The sequence below is a fragment of the Bombina bombina genome, chromosome 3, assembly GCF_027579735.1.
Source record: "Bombina bombina isolate aBomBom1 chromosome 3, aBomBom1.pri, whole genome shotgun sequence".
Lineage (NCBI taxonomy): Eukaryota > Metazoa > Chordata > Amphibia > Anura > Bombinatoridae > Bombina > Bombina bombina.
In genome coordinates, this window is record NC_069501.1 from 243,166,213 (window position 1) to 243,186,622 (window position 20,410).

The window sequence follows — 20,410 nt, forward strand, 5'->3', positions numbered from 1 at the left end:
GGCGTCATCCTTACTTGTGGGATATTCTCTTCCCCAACAGGAAATGGCAAAGAGCCCAGCAAAGCTGGTCACATGATCCCTCCTAGGCTCCGCCTACCCCAGTCATTCGACCGACGTTAAGGAGGAATATTAGCATAGGAGAAACCATATGGTACCGTGGTGACTGTAGTTAAAGAAAAAAAAAAAATTATCAGACCTGATTAAAAAAACCAGGGCGGGCCGTGGACCGGACACACCGTTGGAGAAAGTAATTTATCAGGTAAACATAAATTCTGTTTTCTCCAACATAGGTGTGTCCGGTCCACGGCGTCATCCTTACTTGTGGGAACCAATACCAAAGCTTTAGGACACGGATGAAGGGAGGGAGCAAATCAGGTCACCTAAATGGAAGGCACCACGGCTTGCAAAACCTTTCTCCCAAAAATAGCCTCAGAAGAAGCAAAAGTATCAAACTTGTAAAATTTGGTAAAAGTGTGCAGTGAAGACCAAGTCGCTGCCCTACATATCTGATCAACAGAAGCCTCGTTCTTGAAGGCCCATGTGGAAGCCACAGCCCTAGTGGAATGAGCTGTGATTCTTTTGGGAGGCTGCCGTCCGGCAGTCTCGTAAGCCAATCTGATGATGCTTTTAATCCAAAAAGAGAGAGAGGTAGAAGTTGCTTTTTGACCTCTCCTTTTACCGGAATAAACAACAAACAAGGAAGATGTTTGTCTAAAATCCTTTGTAGCATCTAAATAGAATTTTAGAGCGCGAACAACATCCAAATTGTGCAACAAACGTTCCTTCTTTGAAACTGGTTTCGGACACAGAGAAGGTACGATAATCTCCTGGTTAATGTTTTTGTTAGAAACAACTTTTGGAAGAAAACCAGGTTTAGTACGTAAAACCACCTTATCTGCATGGAACACCAGATAAGGAGGAGAACACTGCAGAGCAGATAATTCTGAAACTCTTCTAGCAGAAGAAATCGCAACTAAAAACAAAACTTTCCAAGATAATAACTTAATATCAACGGAATGTAAGGGTTCAAACGGAACCCCCTGAAGAACTGAAAGAACTAAATTGAGACTCCAAGGAGGAGTCAAAGGTTTGTAAACAGGCTTAATTCTAACCAGAGCCTGAACAAAGGCTTGAACATCTGGCACAGCTGCCAGCTTTTTGTGAAGTAACACAGACAAGGCAGAAATCTGTCCCTTCAGGGAACTTGCAGATAATCCTTTTTCCAATCCTTCTTGAAGGAAGGATAGAATCTTAGGAATCTTAACCTTATCCCAAGGGAATCCTTTAGATTCACACCAACAGATATATCTTTTCCAAATTTTGTGGTAAATCTTTCTAGTTACAGGCTTTCTGGCCTGAACCAGAGTATCGATAACAGAATCTGAGAACCCTCGCTTCGATAAGATCAAGCGTTCAATCTCCAAGCAGTCAGCTGGAGTGAAACCAGATTCGGATGTTCGAACGGACCCTGAACAAGAAGGTCTCGTCTCAAAGGTAGCTTCCAAGGTGGAGCCGATGACATATTCACCAGATCTGCATACCAAGTCCTGCGTGGCCACGCAGGAGCTATCAAGATCACCGACGCCCTCTCCTGATTGATCCTGGCTACCAGCCTGGGGATGAGAGGAAACGGCGGGAACACATAAGCTAGTTTGAAGGTCCAAGGTGCTACTAGTGCATCCACTAGAGCCGCCTTGGGATCCCTGGATCTGGACCCGTAGCAAGGAACTTTGAAGTTCTGACGAGAGGCCATCAGATCCATGTCTGGAATGCCCCACAGCTGAGTGACTTGGGCAAAGATTTCCGGATGGAGTTCCCACTCCCCCGGATGCAATGTCTGACAACTCAGAAAATCCGCTTCCCAATTTTCCACTCCTGGGATGTGTATAGCAGACAGGTGGCAGGAGTGAGACTCCGCCCATAGAATGATTTTGGTCACTTCTTCCATCGCCAGGGAACTCCTTGTTCCCCCCTGATGGTTGATGTACGCAACAGTTGTCATGTTGTCTGATTGAAACCGTATGAACTTGGCCCTCGCTAGCTGAGGCCAAGCCTTGAGAGCATTGAATATCGCTCTCAGTTCCAGAATATCTGAACACACTTTATTACTGCAATTGCGAAAAAACATGAAGGAATTGTTCAAAATTCACCAAATTTTCACCACAGTGTCTTAAAGCCTTAAAAGTATTGCACACCAAATTTGGAAGCTTTAACCCTTAAAATAACGGAACCGGAGCCGTTTTGAACTTTAACCCCTTTACAGTCCCTGGTATCTGCTTTGCTGAGACCCAACCAAGCCCAAAGGGGAATACGATACCAAATGACGCCTTCAGAAAGTCTTTTCTAAGTATCAGAGCTCCTCTCACATGCGACTGCATGCCATGCCTCTCAAAAACAAGTGCGCAACACCGGCGCGAAAATGAGACTCTGCCTATGCTTTGGGAAAGCCCCTAAAGAATAAGGAGTCTAAAACAGTGCCTGCCGATATTATTATATCAAAATACCCAAATAAAATGATTCCTCAAGGCTAAATATGTGTTAATAAAGAATCGATTTAGCCCAGAAAAAGTCTACAGTCTTAATAAGCCCATGTGAAGCCCTTATTTACAATCGTAATAAACATGGCTTACCGGATCCCATAGGGAAAATGACAGCTTCCAGCATTACATCGTCTTGTTAGAATGTGTCATACCTCAAGCAGCAAGAGACTGCACACTGTTCCCCCAACTGAAGTTAATTGCTCTCAACAGTCCTGTGTGGAACAGCCATGGATTTTAGTGACGGTTGCTAAAATCATTTTCCTCTTACAAACAGAAATCTTCATCTCTTTTCTGTTTCTGAGTAAATAGTACATACCAGCACTATTTCAAAATAACAAACTCTTGATTGAATAATAAAAACTACAGTTAAACACTAAAAAACTCTAAGCCATCTCCGTGGAGATGTTGCCTGTACAACGGCAAAGAGAATGACTGGGGTAGGCGGAGCCTAGGAGGGATCATGTGACCAGCTTTGCTGGGCTCTTTGCCATTTCCTGTTGGGGAAGAGAATATCCCACAAGTAAGGATGACGCCGTGGACCGGACACACCTATGTTGGAGAAACTACATTTAAACACCAAAAAACTCTGAGCCATCTCCGTGGAGATGTTGCCTGTGCAACGGCAAAGAGAATGACTGGGGAAGGCGGAGCCTAGGAGGGATCATGTGACCAGCTTTGCTGGGCTCTTTGCCATTTCCTGTTGGGGAGGAGAATATCCCACAAGTAAGGATGACGCCGTGGACCGGACACACCTATGTTGGAGAAATAAATGTGTACTGTGTCTTTAAATAGAAATGTGTGTTAGCGCAACAAACCAAATAGACCTCAGTCTACCTATACACCTCAGTAGCTTTACTGAGGTGCCTACCTGTCCTGCAGCTCATTTTCAAATACAGAGCGATTACGTAGCCCTAACTGCCGAATAAAACAGCTTACAACAGTAATCTCCATGACCAAAAGTTAAAGTATAAAAACTACTATAACAGACTGAGCCAACCTAAATCACCTCAGTCTCAATGCTCAAACTGCCTAAAAGAAACCCCAAACATGAAAGTGTAATAAAGTCCCATATTAAATAAGACCGCTTTTAGCTGTAACAAGTGCCAGCAATCTCTTTGCAAAAGAAAATTAAAATGGCACTTACCTGGACGTGCTATCCAGCAGCAGGACAGCTCACCTGGTTTGAGAGGGTGCAGCACCTCACATGGACCTGTGAAGAGAGAAAAACTGAGTAAACCTACTCAGGTTTTCTAGTTAGGGCAGCAGATTCTTGAGAAAACGCAGTGAGGATTGTACCTCACAAGTTCTCAAGTGCTCAGAAGCCACCACTGCCCTACTGAATAGACTGATGTGGACTAGGCTAGACCCCAGAAAAGAACAGAGTGAGCTTACTCTGCTAAAAGAAAAATCTTGATTGAAGAAAACTCAGACACCTAAACTTCACCTCCTCCTTGCACTAAAGGCAAAGAGAAAGACTGTGGGATTGTGGGTAGGGGAGTGATATTTAACAGCTTGGCTGTGGTGCTCTTTGCCTCCTCCTGCTGGCCAGGAGTGATATTCCCAACAGTAATTGATATTTTGGGGGGGGGCTAAATTTTTTTTTTTAGAGGGATTAGGTTTAATTTTGTCAACTTTGGTAATTAGTTTTTTTATTTTCTGTAATTTTAGCTTAATTTAAACTTAGGTTTATTTTTTTAATTTTGTGGGGTTAGACAAATGCCCATTTCAGGGCAATAGATAGTTTAGGTTTTTTAGTGTTCGGATTTATTTATTTTGGGGGGGTTAGTGGGTGGTGGGTTTAACTGTTCGGGGGACTTAGAATTTTGGACGAGCGGGCGAGTGAGCAAACGAGAGGAGAGCGAGCAAATGAGAGGAGAGCGAAGAGAGGACCGAGCGAGAGAAACAGAGCAAAAGAGAGAGGGGGGAGAGAGAGCAAGAGAGGTGGATTCCGAAAATGGCAGGGTGGTTCCGTCACCACAACAGACTGCCCTTCCGAAAATGGCAGAGTGGTTCGGTGGTTCCGTCACCACAATAGACTGCCCTTCCGAAAATGGCAGAGTGGTTCGGTGGTTCCGTCACCACATTAGGCTTTCCCACTAGTATTAATATAACCATGTTTTCTGTGCAAAACAGGGGAATGGGTAATAAAGGGATTATCTATTTTTTAAACAATAAAAATTTGACGTTGACTGTCCCTTTAAGTAATATTTTCAAACATTAATTATCTGAGACCCTTTGGAGGATTATTTTCATGCTTTAAAATAAAAAATGCCAGAAGATGAATACCTTATCACCATGACCCATATTTTCAGTTTTAACTTCCAACAAAGATTTCCAGTTAGTGCTTCCACCTCCTATTCCTCCTCCACGTTGCTCGGAGATTGATGTACCTTCAACTACTTGCCCCTCAGAATCAAACCTAAGAAAAATACAATATTATTTAGCTACAAATGAGTACCTGCAAACAATTAGCAATATTTTAAGTGGCAGGGGAAGTTACCTTTCATTCCTAAAAACATTATAAAAATTACAAAAAAAACCTAAACAAAATTTACAGTAAGCCGTAAAAACTAATTTGCATGCATCACTAAATTAGATTCTCTTGAAGATTACTACAGTTTGCCTGTCATCCAGAAGAAAATGGGTAAAAAAAAAATAATAATAAAAAAATGTTTGCTTACCTGATAAATGTATTTCTTTTTTGACACGATGAGTCCACGGATGATCGTGATTACTAATGGGATATTCACCTCCTGGTCAGCAGGAGGAGGAAAAGAGCACCACAGCAGAGCTGTTAAATAGCTCCTCCCTTCCCTCCCACTCCAGTCATTCGACCGAAGTTAAGGAAAGAAAGGAAAAACCAAGGTGCAGAGGTGTCTGAAGTTTAAAATAACCAACAACCTGTCTTACAGGGCGGGCCGTGGACTCATCGTGTCAAAAAAGAAATTTATCAGGTAAGCATAAATTTTCTTTTTTATGACACGATGAGTCCACGGATCATCTTAATTACTAATGGGATTCAATACCCAAGCTAGAGTACACAGATGATACGGAAGGGACAAGACAGGAAACCTAAATGGAAGGCACCACTGCTTGAAGAACCTTACTCCCAAAAGCGGCCTCTGCAGAGGTAAAAATGCTAAATTTATAGGACTTTGAAAAAGTGTAAAGAGAGGACCAAATTGCAGCCTTGCAAATCTGTTCCACAGAAGCTTCATTCTTGAACGCCCATGAGGAAACAACGGCCCTCGTGGAATGAGCCGTAACTCTCTCTGGAGGCTGTAGTCCAGCAATCGCAAATGCCAAACGTATAATACTCTTCAGCCAGAAAGAAAGAGAAGTAGCTTTCTGGCCCTTACTTTCTCCTGAGAAAACCACAAACAAAGCAGAAGACTGGCGAAAGCCTTAGTCGCCTGCAGGTAAAATTTTAAAGCACGGACCACGTCCAAATTATGCAGAAGAAGTTCTTTCTGAGAAGAAGGATTAGGACACAAGGAAGGAACAACAATCACCTGATTAATGTTCCGATCAGAAACAACATTAGGAAGAAATCCTATTTTAGTACGTAAAACTACCTTATCTGAATGGAAAATAAGGTAAGAAGACTCACACTGCAATGCTGAGAGCTTGAACACTCTACGAGCAGAAGAATTAGCAACAAGAAATAAAACTCTCCAAGATAAGAACTTAATATCTAAGGAATGCATAGGCTCAGACGGAGCACCTTGAAAAACTTTGAGAACTAAACTCAGACTCCATGGAGGAGTAACTGGTTTGAACACAGACCTGATCCCGACCAGGCCTGACAAAAATGATTGTATGTCTGGGACGTCCGCCAGGCGGTTATGTAACAAAATAGACAAGGCAGATATTTGACTCTTTAGGGAACTTGCCGATAAAAACCTTTCTCCAAAGCTTCTTGGGGAAAGGACAGAACTCTATGAATCCTAAGTCTACTCCAGGAGTAGCCCTAAGATTCACACCAATAGAGATATGTACACCATATCTTATGGTAAATCCTTCTAGAAACAGGATTACTAGCCTGAATCATGGTCTCTATGACCGAGTCAGAAAAGCCCCGCTTTGGATAAAATTAAGCGTTCAATCTCCAAGCAGTCAGTTTCAGAGAAACTAGACTTGGTTTAGGAAAGGGCCCTCAAATTAGAAGGTCCTTCCTATACGGAAGTCTCCAAGGTGGCAGAGACTACATGTCCACCAGATCTGCATACCAAATCCTGCGAGGCCAAGCCGGTGCAATGAGGATCACTGAGGCCCTCTCCTAATGAACTCGAGCAATGACCCAAAGAAGAAGAGCCAAGTGAGGAAATAGGTATGCTAGACTGAAGGTCCAAGGTACCGCCAGGGCATCTATCAGTACCGCCTGAAGGTCCCTGGACCTCGACCTGTACCTCGGGCGCTTGGCATTCTGCTGAGATGCCATGAGATCTAAATCAGGCTGGAGAACACCACCGGATGGAGTTCCCACTCCCCTGATGAAAGGTCTGCCTACTCAGGAAATCCGCCTCCCAGATGTCCACCCCTGGGATGTGGATCACCGACAGACAGCAAGACTAGACCTCCGCCCATTGAATTATTTTGGTTACCTCTGTCATTGCTAAGGAACTTCTCGTTCCTTCCTGATGAATGATGCAAACCACTGAAGTTATGTTGTCCGACTGGAACCTGATAAACTGGACCAAGGCAAACTGGACCGAGGCTAACTGGGGCCAGGCAAGCATTGAAGATCGCTCTCAACTCCAGAATGTTTATTGGTAGAACAGACTACAGTCCAAACTCCCTGAGACTTTAGAAAGCTGGCATTTATTGTCACCATCACCCAAGATAGTCTGCGAAAGCAGGTTCCCTGGGCGAGATGATCCAGAGACAACCACTGAAGAAAATCCCTTGTCTCCTGCTCCAGTAGTATTTGGGGAGACAAGCCCGCATAATCTCTGTTCCATTGTCTGAGCATGTTTAACTGTAGAGCTCTGAGGTGAAACCAAGCAAACGGGATGATGTCCATTGCCGCCACCATCAGCCCGATTCCATGCACTGAGCCACTGATGGCCGAGGGGTGGACTGAAGAGCTAGACAAGTATCAAAAATCTTTGATTTCCTGACTTCTGTCAGAAAAATCATCATAGATAGCGAATCTATTATTGTTCCCAAGAAAGTTACCCCTGTATTTGGGACTAAGGAACTCTTTTCCAAATTTATCTTCCATCCGTGAGATCTCAGGAAGGATAACCACATTGCCGTGTGGGATCTAGCTTGTTGAAGGATGGTGCCTGGACTAATGTATCGGTCAGATAGGGCGACACTGTAATGCCCCTTAATCGAAGTACCTACAACAGCGGTCCCAGAACCTCTGAGGAAAGTCTGGGAGCTGTGGCAAGACCGAAGGGAAGAGCCATGAATTGGAAAAGTTTGTCTAGAAAGGCAAACCTTAGAAACTTGTGATGATCCCTATGAATGGGAACATGCAAATACACGTCCTTTATTTCTCAGTGTCATAGATTGGCCCTCTTGAATCAAGGGAGAGTGGAACGAATAGCTTCCATCTTGAAGGACAATAATTTTATGAATTTATTTAGACTCTTGATATCTACAAACAGGACTGAAGGTTCCCTCCTTTTGGGAACCACAAACAAATTGGAATAAATTCAAGACTCTGTTCCTGAATCCGAACAGGGACTATCGCTCCCACGTCAGAGGTCTCCTATGCAGTTGAAAAATGACTCTTCTTCTGCAGATAACCTTTGAAGCAAAGATCTGCCCCTGGGAGAAAAAGTCCTGACTCTAGATTGTATCCTAAGGATACAGTGTCTTCCCGGATTGGGGGCAGGCTTAGCCTGCTGTCTTTTGTTTTCCTAGCAGGATACTTGAATTGCTTTCCCCTATTCCTGAGGGAATGAATGTCCCTTTCCTCTCGAAATATCAGAGAGAATTTCCGCTAAAACAGGTCCAAACAAGGTCTTCCCTTGTAGGAAATCACCCAAAAGTTTATACTCAGATGAGGTATCCGCAGACCATATCTTTCCTGACGCTCTGCAGGCCATATGGCAAAAACCTGAAAACTTAGCTCCCAGCTGAAAACCTTGAAGAGGAGCATCTGAAATAAAGGAGTCGGCTAACTTAATTGCCTTAATCCTATCCCGGACTTCTTCGAGAGAAGTGTCTGTCTGATAAAATCAGACCACGCATCAAAAACAGTACGCCACCACACAGGTGACAAAGCAATACAAACCGCAGGTAGATGTAAACTCTGACGTACACCCCTTCCCTGGGTACTATTGACAAGACTCCTAGATAGAGTCTGCTATATATGGAGAAAAGGGGGTACCCAGTTTCTCCCTGACTTTGTAAAGTGTACTCGACTTATTAGGACTGACTGCCGATAATGTCGGAGTCATCCAGGGTATCAGAAACCTTCTAATAACAAATGGAGGTGTTGAAGCCTAAGCTGAAAGGAAACGCTTCGGTATCAACAAAAGGAATTACACAGACAGAGTCTGAGATTTCCCCCTTATCTACTACCGAAGTATCCCCCACTTCATGCTTCAAGGAGGATAATTCGGAAAAGCTACTACTGTATCAGCAACATTCACTGATTAAATACATCAAATATCGCTTTAATGATCTTAGGAAGCAATGTTTTGTCAAATAACCCCAGGTGGAGTTAGTGAAGAGGCGCAGGACACTGTATGTGTGGGTTATAAAAAAATTTGCACTTTTGGAGAAAAAAAAAAAGTTTTTATACTTATAGTAAAGATCTCTCCATTGGATTTCAAAACATAAGGAGACACTTTGTAGAGTCTCTTGGACCACTCTGCCACACATATGGGTAAATAATGCAAGAAAAACCAACCCAGAAAAAAAAAAACTTTACTGTCGCTTTAAATTCTTAACAAGTAACTTGTCAATTGAGAGTGAACATGGTTAATAAAAACTAAAATGATGCTTACCTGATAAATTACTTTCTTTTACGATATGACGAGTCTACGGATTTCATCCTTACTTGTGGGATATTAACCTCCTGCTAACAGAAAGTGGCAAAGAGCACCACAGCAGAGCTGTATATATAGCCCCTCCCTTCCGCTCCACCCTCAGTTATTCGGCCGAAGGTATAGGAATAGAAAAGGAAAGGCTAAAAAGGTGCAGAGGTGACTGAAGTTTACAAAAAAAAAAGAAAAAGAAAAACGGTCTTAAAAAGAACAGGGTGGGCCGTGGACTTGTCATATCGTAAAACAAAGTAATTTATCAGGTAAGCATAAATTTAGATTTCTTTTACAAAGATATGACAAGTCCACGGATTTCATCCTTACTTGTGGGAAACCAATACCAAAGCAATAGGACACGGATGAAAGGGAGGGACAAGACAGGAACCTAAACGGAAGGCACCACTGCTTGAAGCACCTTTCTCCCAAAGATAGCCTCAGAAGAAGCAAAAGTATCAAATTTGGAAAATTTGGAAAAAGTGTGAAAGGACGACCAAGTCACAGCCTTACAAATCTGTTCAACAGATGCATTGTTTTTAAAAGCCCATGTGGAAGCCACAGCCCTAGTAGAATGAGCGGTAATTATTTCAGGAGGCTGCTGTCCAGCAGTCTCATATGCCAGGCGGATGATACTTCTCAGCCAAAAAGAAAGAGGTAGCCGTAGCTTTCTGACCCCTACGCTTTCCAGAATAAACAATGAATAATGAAGATGATTGACGGAAATCCTTAGTTGCCTGTAAGTAAAACTAAGGCACGGACCACGTCCAAGTTATGTAACAGACGCTGCTTCTTAGAAGGATTAGGACACAAGGAAGGAACAACAATTTCCTGATTAATATTCTTATTCGAAACAACCTCAGGAATGAACCCAGGTTTGGTACGTAAAACCACCTTATCAGAATGAAATATGAGAAGGTGAATCACACTGTAATGCTGAAAGCTCAGAAACTCTTCGAGCAGAAGAAATAGCAACCAAAAACAGAACTTTCCAAGATAATAGTTTAATATCTATGGAATACTAAACTACTGAACTAAATTCAAACTCCAGGGAGGAGTAATAGGTCTAAATACAGGCTTAATTCTAGATAGAGCCTGACAAAAAGACTGAACATCTGATACATTTGCCAAACGTTTGTGAAACAGAATTGACAAAGCTGAAATTTGTCCCTTTAAGGAACTTGCTGATAACCCTTTCTCCAATCCTTCTTGGAGAAAAGACAAAATCTTAGGAATCCTAACATTACTCCATGAGTAACCCTTGGATTCACACCAATATTTACGCCATATATTATGATAGATTTTTCTAGTGAAAGGCTTTCTAGCCTGTATCAAAGTATTGATAACTGAATCAGAGAATCCTCGCTTCGTTAAAATCAAGCGTTCAATCTCCACGCAGTCAGTTGCAGAGAAATTAGATTTGGATGTTGGAAAGGACCTTGAATGAGAAGGTCCTGTCCCAACGGAATATTCCACGGTGGTAGAGAGGACATGTCCACTAGATCCGCATACCAAGTCCTGCGTGGCCACGCAGGTGCTATCAGGATCACTGAAGCTCTCTCCTGCTTGATTCGAGCAATCACGCGTGGGAGGAGAGGAAACGGCGGAAAAACATAAGCTAGGCTGAACAACCAAGGTACTGCCAAGGCATCTATCAGTTCGGCCTGAGGATCCCTTGACCGGGAACCGTATCTTGGAAGCTTGGCATTCTGACGAGATGCCATCAAATCCAATTCCAGTCTGCCCCATCTGAGAATCAATGAGGCAAACACCTCCGGGTGAAGTTCCCACTCCCCCGGATGAAGTCTGTCGACTTAGAAAATCTGCTTCCCAGTTCTCTACCCCTGGGATGTAGATCGCTGACAGATGACAGAAGTGGGCCTCTGCCCAACTGATTATCTTGGATACTTCTATCATCGCTAAGGAACTCCTTGTTCCCCCCTGATGATTGACATATGCCACAGCCGTTATGTTATCCGACTGAAAACTGATGAATTTGGCCGAAGCCAACTGAGGCCACGCCTGAAGCGCATTGAATATTGCTCTCAGTTCCAGAATATTGATTGAAAGTAGAGATTCCACCTTAGTCCAAACACCCTGAGCCTTCAGGAAGTTCCAAACTGCACCCCAGCCCAGAAGGTTGGCATCTGTTGTCACTATCACCCACGAGGGTCTGCGGAAACAAGTCCCCTGGGACAGATCTGGCGACAACCACCAAAGAAGATAATTCTGGATCAAGAGACCAGAAACTATCTGAGGAGATAAATCTGCATAATCCCCATTCCACTGACCGAGCATGCACAGTTGCAGTGGTCTGAGATGAAAGCGAGCAAACAGAACGATGTCCAATGCCACTACCATTAATCCGATTACCTCCATACACTGAGCCACTGATGGCCGAGGAATGGACAGAAGTGCTTGGCAAGTATTTAAAATCTTTGATTTTTTGACCTCCGTCAGAAATACTTTCATGGCTACAGAGTCTATCAGAGTTCCCAAGAAATGAACCCTTGTCTGTGGAACAAGTGAACTCTTTTCTATGTTCACCTTCCAGCCGTGAGTTTTCAGAAAAGACTATGTCCGTGTGAGATTTCGGCAGATGATATGTTGACGCCTGAATCAGAATATCGTCCAGATAAGGCGCCACCGCTATCCCTTGCGGTCTGAGAACCGCCAAAAGAGACCCTAGAACCTTTGTGAAGATTTTGGGTGCTGTGGCCAACCCGAAAGGAAGAGCCACAAACTGATAATGTTTGTCCAAGAAGGCAAACCTTAGAAATGTGTTTAGACACTTGAGGTCCAAAATGGGTCTGAACGTTCCCTCTTTTTTGGGAACCACAAATAGGTCTGAGTAAAACCCCTGTCCCTGTTCCAATTTTGGAACAGGACAGATTACTCCCATAGTAAAAAGGTCTTTTACACAGCGTAAGAACGCCTCTCTCTTTATCTGGTTTGCAGATAATTTTGAAAGATGAAATCTCCCTCTTGGGAGAAAATCCTTGAATTCCAATTGATAACCGTGGGTCATTATTTCTAGTGCCCAGGAATCCTGAACATCTCTTGCCCAAGCCTGAGCAAAGAAAGAAAGTCTGCCCCCTACTAGATCCGGTCCTGGATCGGGGGCCACCCCTTCATGCTGTCTTAGGACCAGCAGTGGATTTTTTGGATTGTTTACCCTTTGTAATGATACGTGTTGTATGTCAGAACAGGTGATGGATAAAGTTCTGGTACCTAGTATCCACTATTGTAGGACCACTCAGCCTCACACCAAACCTTGGATTCACACAGATTTAACTTATAGGAATCCAGTTATGCTCATTGAACTGAGGGTCACTACTGTAGGGTACAGAGTGATAACGGAGCTGTCACGCAACCAGAGTAGTTATGATAGAAAGATATCAACAGATAAATATGTTAGAAAGGTATCTAGTAATAAATAAGATAGATATTCCTCCAAGGTAGAAATAAATAACTACATCAGAAGTGTCACACAGACACAGTAGGCACATACAATATATAAACAGAAGTCACACACACTCAAACACACAAGCTGCCAGTAATGTAGCTTGTAAGGCAGAGAGTGTAACCCCAAATGAAGCTTAAATGGGACACAAAATGAAAGAGGTTAGAAATGAGTGTGTATAAAGACAATGTTGTTGTGCTGAAACATAACCCCAATATGTGTTAGTTGAGGCAGTTAAAGCCTTGTCCAAAAGATCTTGTTGGTATAAATATTATAGAACTGGTGAGCAGCTGAGGTGTTAAATACAGATTGATACTGGGATATGCAGATATTAGATGATATGGCAAACCTTTGTAAATAACAGTCACTTGGTGAAGCGGTATTTCAGATAGCAGAAGTAATATTTTTAAGAAGTATCCAGCAACAGTAGTTGATGAGTATGGCAGACAAAGTAATTATACAGATGAAGAAAGCAAACAGCCATTTAAAGTAGCGGTAGTTAGAATGCAGGCAAAGGTGTCATGCAGTTATCCGACAGAGGTAAGTAAAATATACAGACCAAACCCTTGTAGTATTGTGGGGACAGCGTGTCAGCAGCTGCTAGTAGACAGTAACCCACATAGGAGAGAGGGAGCGCGGTACACGCGCTGAGAGAACGCTGAGATGCCGGGTGTGACGTCACACACACACCCAGAGTAGCAGAAGGAGGAAACTTGAGCTGTATCTTTGGTTCCGGTATGGCTGACGCTGTATGATGTGAACCGGCACAGAGGAGCTGAGGACAGCAGGACTCAGCTGAGTATAAGAAGCTCAGGTAGGAAATTCCCCTTAAACAGAGGAATAGGGCTAGGTTTCTTAGGCAGGAGTCACAGGAACAACTAAATCCAAATTACCAAGCAGGGAGCATAGAGAGGAGGAGCCTTAAATAGGGTAAGAGGAGTGAGATTTAAAGGGACAGACTTGTAATGTTGAAATCCCTGACACCCTTATTCCAGTTCTGATTGGGTCTTCAGTCTGACTTAGATTGGGAAAATTCCCTTCCTGCTTTGTGGAAGAAGAAGAAGCGGGGGGTCCTCCTTTAAAGTTCCGAAAGGAACGAAAATTATTCTGTTTACCCCTCATTTTAACCGACCTATCCTATGGTAGGGCATGGCCCTTACCTCCTGTAATATCAGAAATGATCTCCTTCAATTCTGGCCCAAAAAGGGTCTTACCTTTAAAGGGAATAGCTAAAAGCTTACGTTTTGATGACACATCAGCAGACCAAGATTTGAGCCACAATGTTCTATGTGCTAAAATAGCAAATCCTGCATTTTGTGCCGCTAATTTAGCAATTTGAAAAGCGGCATCAGTAATAAAAGAATTAGCTAGCTTAAGAGCCTTAATTCACTGACACCGGCTACAAATCCCCTCAGCAAAAGATCCGGAACTCGGCTGTAGTTAACAATGAACCGCTGTCCGGTCCTAGAAACGCATGCCTTTAGTCAAACATAGTTCTCTCATTCCGTCTGGTCACAGGAAGTGAAGAAAAAGTGTTGCACAACCAAAAATGTCGCCTCACATAGCTCCGCCCATCATGGGTGTCTCAAAAAAAAGGAATCCTCCGTTCGGCATCTTATTCTTAAGTTAAGCCGCCGGGAGCAGTGAAACCACAGAAAAAACTGAGTCTAATATACCTCCTCAGCCCCAGTGCCTGCATAAAAACGCTGTCTGCATAAGACCCCTCCCTCAATAGGAGAATTTATATGTGCCATGTGAATAAAGTGCCCAAACTTTTTTCTGAGTTCTTTTATTTTCCCAGACCCAGAAAAAAAAAAAAAAAAAAAAGTCAGCACTTACCTCATAACTCTGCCAGACAGCAAGGCAGCTCACTAGGTTTGAGAGGTCCTCTCCCTCACATGGACCTGTGGGGGAAAAAAAAAAAAAGAGATAAAAGACTGAGTAATCTTACTCAGGCTTTCAGAGTTAGGGCAGCAAAAATTACATGGGAGGCGCAGTGAGAATTATGTCCCACAAGTCCCCATTGCTCTAAAGCCACCACTAACACCTAACTTTACCACCTCCTTGCTCTAACGTAGGCAAAGAGAATTGCTGGGGTTGGAGGGAAGGGAGTTAATATTTAACAGCTTTACTGTGGTGCTCTTTGCCGCCTCCTGCTGGGCAGGAGTGATATTCCCAATAGTAATTAGATGATCCGTGGACTCATTGTGTCATTAGAAAGAAATAAATGTATCTGGTATTGAATGTAAACAAGCACATAAAATTAAAGGGACAGTCTAGTGAAAATTTAACTTTCATGATTCAGATAGGGCATGTAATATTAAACAACTTTCCAATTTAATTAATCATCAAATTTGCTTTGTCCTCTTGGTAATTCTTAGTTGAAAACTAAACCTAGGCAGGCTCCTACGCTAATTTCTAATCCCTTGAAGGCCGCCTCTTATCTGAATGCATTTGACAATGTTTCAACAGCTAGAGGGCATTAGTTCATGTGTGCCACAGAAAAAACATAATTTATGTAAGAACTTACCTGATAAATTCATTTCTTTCATATTAACAAGAGTCCATGAGCTAGTGACGTATGGGATATACATTCCTACCAGGAGGGGCAAAGTTTCCCAAACCTTAAAATGCCTATAAATACACCCCTCACCACACCCACAAATCAGTTTAACGAATAGCCAAGAAGTGGGGTGATAAGAAAAAAAGTGCGAAGCATATAAAATAAGGAATTGGAATAATTGTGCTTTATACAAAAAAATCATAACCACCACAAAAAAGGGTGGGCCTCATGGACTCTTGTTAATATGAAAGAAATGAATTTATCAGGTAAGTTCTTACATAAATTATGTTTTCTTTCATGTAATTAACAAGAGTCCATGAGCTAGTGACGTATGGGATAATGACTACCCAAGATGTGGATCTTTCCACACAAGAGTCACTAGAGAGGGAGGGATAAAATAAAGACAGCCAATTCCTGCTGAAAATAATCCACACCCAAATAAAAGTTTAACAAAAAACATAAGCAGAAGATTCAAACTGAAACCGCTGCCTGAAGAACTTTTCTACCAAAAACTGCTTCAGAAGAAGAAAATACATCAAAATGGTAGAATTTAGTAAAAGTATGCAAAGAGGACCAAGTTGCTGCTTTGCAGATCTGGTCAACCGAAGCTTCATTCCTAAACGCCCAGGAAGTAGAAACTGACCTAGTAGAATGAGCTGTAATTCTTTGAGGCGGAATTTTACCCGACTCAACATAGGCAAGATGAATTAAAGATTTCAACCAAGATGCCAAAGAAATGGCAGAAGCTTTCTGGCCTTTCCTAGAACCGGAAAAGATAACAAATAGACTAGAAGTCTTACGGAAAGATTTCGTAGCTTCAACATAATATTTCAAAGCTCTAACAACATCCAAAGAATGCAATGATTTCTCCTTAGAATTCTTAGGATTAGGACATAATGAAGGAACCACAATTTCTCTACTAATGTTGTTGGAATTCACAACTTTAGGTAAAAATTCAAAAGAAGTTCGCAACACCGCCTTATCCTGATGAAAAATCAGAAAAGGAGACTCACACAAAAGAGCAGATAATTCAGAAACTCTTCTAGCAGAAGAGATGGCCAAAAGGAACAAAACTTTCCAAGAAAGTAATTTAATGTCCAATGAATGCATAGGTTCAAACGGAGGAGCTTGAAGAGCTCCCAAAACCAAATTCAAACTCCATGGAGGAGAAATTGACTTAATGACAGGTTTTATACGAACCAAAGCTTGTACAAAACAATGAATATCAGGAAGAATAGCAATCTTTCTGTGAAAAAGAACAGAAAGAGCAGAGATTTGTCCTTTCAAAGAACTTGCGGACAAACCCTTATCCAAACCATCCTGAAGAAATTGTAAAATTCTCGGTATTCTAAAAGAATGCCAAGAAAAATGATGAGAAAGACACCATGAAATATAAGTCTTCCAGACTCTATAATATATCTCTCTAGATACAGATTTACGAGCCTGTAACATAGTATTAATCACGGAGTCAGAGAAACCTCTATGACCAAGAATCAAGCGTTCAATCTCCATACCTTTAAATTTAAGGATTTCAGATCCGGATGGAAAAAAGGACCTTGTGACAGAAGGTCTGGTCTTAACGGAAGAGTCCATGGCTGGCAAGATGCCATCCGGACAAGATCCGCATACCAAAACCTGTGAGGCCATGCCGGAGCTATTAGCAGAACAAACGAGCATTCCCTCAGAATCTTGGAGATTACTCTTGGAAGAAGAACTAGAGGCGGAAAGATATAGGCAGGATGATACTTCCAAGGAAGTGATAATGCATCCACTGCCTCCGCCTGAGGATCCCGGGATCTGGACAGATACCTGGGAAGTTTCTTGTTTAGATGAGAGGCCATCAGATCTATCTCTGGGAGCCCCCACATTTGAACAATCTGAAGAAATACCTCTGGGTGAAGAGACCATTCGCCCGGATGCAACGTTTGGCGACTGAGATAATCCGCTTCCCAATTGTCTACACCTGGGATATGAACCGCAGAGATTAGACAGGAGCTGGATTCCGCCCAAACCAAAATTCGAGATACTTCTTTCATAGCCAGAGGACTGTGAGTCCCTCCTTGATGATTGATGTATGCCACAGTTGTGACATTGTCTGTCTGAAAACAAATGAACGATTCTCTCTTCAGAAGAGGCCAAAACTGAAGAGCTCTGAAAACTGCACGGAGTTCCAAGATATTGATCGGTAATCTCACCTCCTGAGATTCCCAAACTCCTTGTGCCGTCAGAGATCCCCACACAGCTCCCCAACCTGTGAGACTTGCATCTGTTGAAATTATAGTCCAGGTCGGAAGAACAAAAGAAGCCCCCTGAATTAAACGATGGTGATCTGTCCACCACGTTAGAGAGTGCCGAACAATCGGTTTTAAAGATATTAATTGATATATCTTCGTGTAATCCCTGCACCATTGGTTCAGCATACAGAGCTGAAGAGGTCGCATGTGAAAACGAGCAAAGGGGATCGCGTCCGATGCAGCAGTCATAAGACCTAGAATTTCCATGCATAAGGCTACCGAAGGGAATGATTGAGACTGAAGGTTTCGACAGGCTGTAATCAATTTTAGACGTCTCTTGTCTGTTAAAGACAAAGTCATGGACACTGAATCTATCTGGAAACCCAGAAAGGTTACCCTTGTTTGAGGAATCAAAGAACTTTTTGGTAAATTGATCCTCCAACCATGATCTTGAAGAAACAACACAAGTCGATTCGTATGAGACTCTGCTAAATGTAAAGACGGAGCAAGTACCAAGATATCGTCCAAATAAGGAAATACCACAATACCCTGTTCTCTGATTACAGACAGAAGGGCACCGAGAATCTTTGTGAAAATTCTTGGAGCTGTAGCAAGGCCAAACGGTAGAGCCACAAATTGGTAATGCTTGTCTAGAAAAGAGAATCTCAGGAACTGATAATGATCTGGATGAATCGGAATATGCAGATATGCATCCTGTAAATCTATTGTGGACATATAATTCCCTTGCTGAACAAAAGGCAATATAGTCCTTACAGTTACCATCTTGAACGTTGGTATCCTTACATAACGATTCAATAATTTTAGATCCAGAACTGGTCTGAAGGAATTCTCCTTCTTTGGTACAATGAAGAGATTTGAATAAAACCCCATCCCCTGTTCCGGAACTGGAACTGGCATAATTACTCCAGCCAACTCTAGATCTGAAACACAATTCAGAAATGCTTGAGCTTTCACTGGATTTACTGGGACATGGGAAAGAAAAAATCTCTTTGCAGGAGGTCTCATCTTGAAACCAATTCTGTACCCTTCTGAAACAATGTTCTGAATCCAAAGATTGTGAACAGAACTGATCCAAATTTCTTTGAAAAAACGTAACCTGCCCCCTACCAGCTGAACTGGAATGAGGGCCGTACCTTCATGTGAACTTAGAAGCAGGCTTTGCCTTTCTAGCAGGCTTGGATTTATTCCAGACTGGAGATGGTTTCCAAACTGAAACTGCTCCTGAGGACGAAGGATCAGGCTTTTGTTCTTTGTTGAAACGAAAGGAACGAAAACGATTGTTAGCCCTGTTTTTACCTTTAGACTTTTTATCCTGTGGTAAAAAAGTTCCTTTCCCACCAGTAACAGTTGAAATAATAGAATCCAACTGAGAACCAAATAATTTGTTTCCCTGGAAAGAAATGGAAAGTAGAGTTGATTTAGAAGCCATATCAGCATTCCAAGTCTTAAGCCATAAAGCTCTTCTGGCTAAGATAGCCAGAGACATAAATCTAACATCAACTCTAATAATATCAAAAATGGCATCACAGATGAAATTATTAGCATGCTGGAGAAGAATAATAATATCATGAGAATCACGATTTGTTACTTGTTGCGCTAGAGTTTCCAACCAAAAAGTTGAAGCTGCAGCAACATCAGCCAATGATATAGCAGGTCTAAGAAGATTACCTGAACATAGATAAGCTTTTCTTAGAAAAGATTCAATTTTTCTATCTAAAGGATCCTTAAACGAGGTACCATCTGATGTAGGAATGGTAGTACGTTTAGCAAGGGTAGAAATAGCCCCATCAACTTTAGGGATTTTGTCCCAAAATTCTAATCTGTCAGGCGGAACAGGATATAATTGCTTAAAACGTTTAGAAGGAGTAAATGAATTACCCAATCTATCCCATTCCTTAGCAATTACTGCAGAAATAGCATTAGGAACAGGAAAGACTTCTGGAATAACCGCAGGAGCTTTAAAAACCTTATCCAAACGTATAGAATTAGTATCAATAGGACTAGAATCCTCTATTTCTAAAGCAATTAGTACTTCTTTAAGTAAAGAGCGAATAAATTCCATCTTAAATAAATATGAAGATTTATCAGCATCAATCTCTGAGACAGAATCCTCTGAACCAGAAGAGTCCAAAGAATCAGAATGATGGTGTTCATTTAAAAATTCATCTGTAGAGAGAGAAGATTTAAAAGACTTTTTACGTTTACTAGAAGGAGAAATAACAGACAAAGCCTTCTTTATGGATTCAGAAACAAAATCTCTTATGTTATCAGGAACATTCTGCACCTTAGATGTTGAGGGAACTGCAACAGGCAATGGTACATCACTAAAGGAAATATTATCTGATTTAACAAGTTTGTCATGACATTTAATACAAACAACAGCTGGAGGAATAGCTACCAAAAGTTTACAGCAGATACACTTAGCTTTGGTAGATCCAGCAGGCAGAGGTTTTCCTGTAGTATCTTCTGGCTCAGATGCAACGTGAGACATCTTGCAATATGTAAGAGAAAAAACAACATATAAAGCAAAATAGATCAAATTCCTTATAAGACAGTTTCAGGAATGGGAAAAAAATGCCAAACATCAAGCTTCT

General features: G+C 42.0%; 1 protein-coding gene across 1 annotated transcript in view; it reads right to left on the reverse strand.

Annotated features, from left to right (window-relative positions):
• Nucleotides 1-20,410, reverse strand: part of RPA1 (replication protein A1) — a 303,612-nt gene that overhangs the window by 59,328 nt on the left and 223,874 nt on the right. The window contains exon 9 of the mRNA XM_053705235.1: nt 4,827-4,959. Coding sequence (XP_053561210.1) covers nt 4,827-4,959 — 133 coding nt within the window. The remainder of the gene's footprint in view (nt 1-4,826; nt 4,960-20,410) is intronic.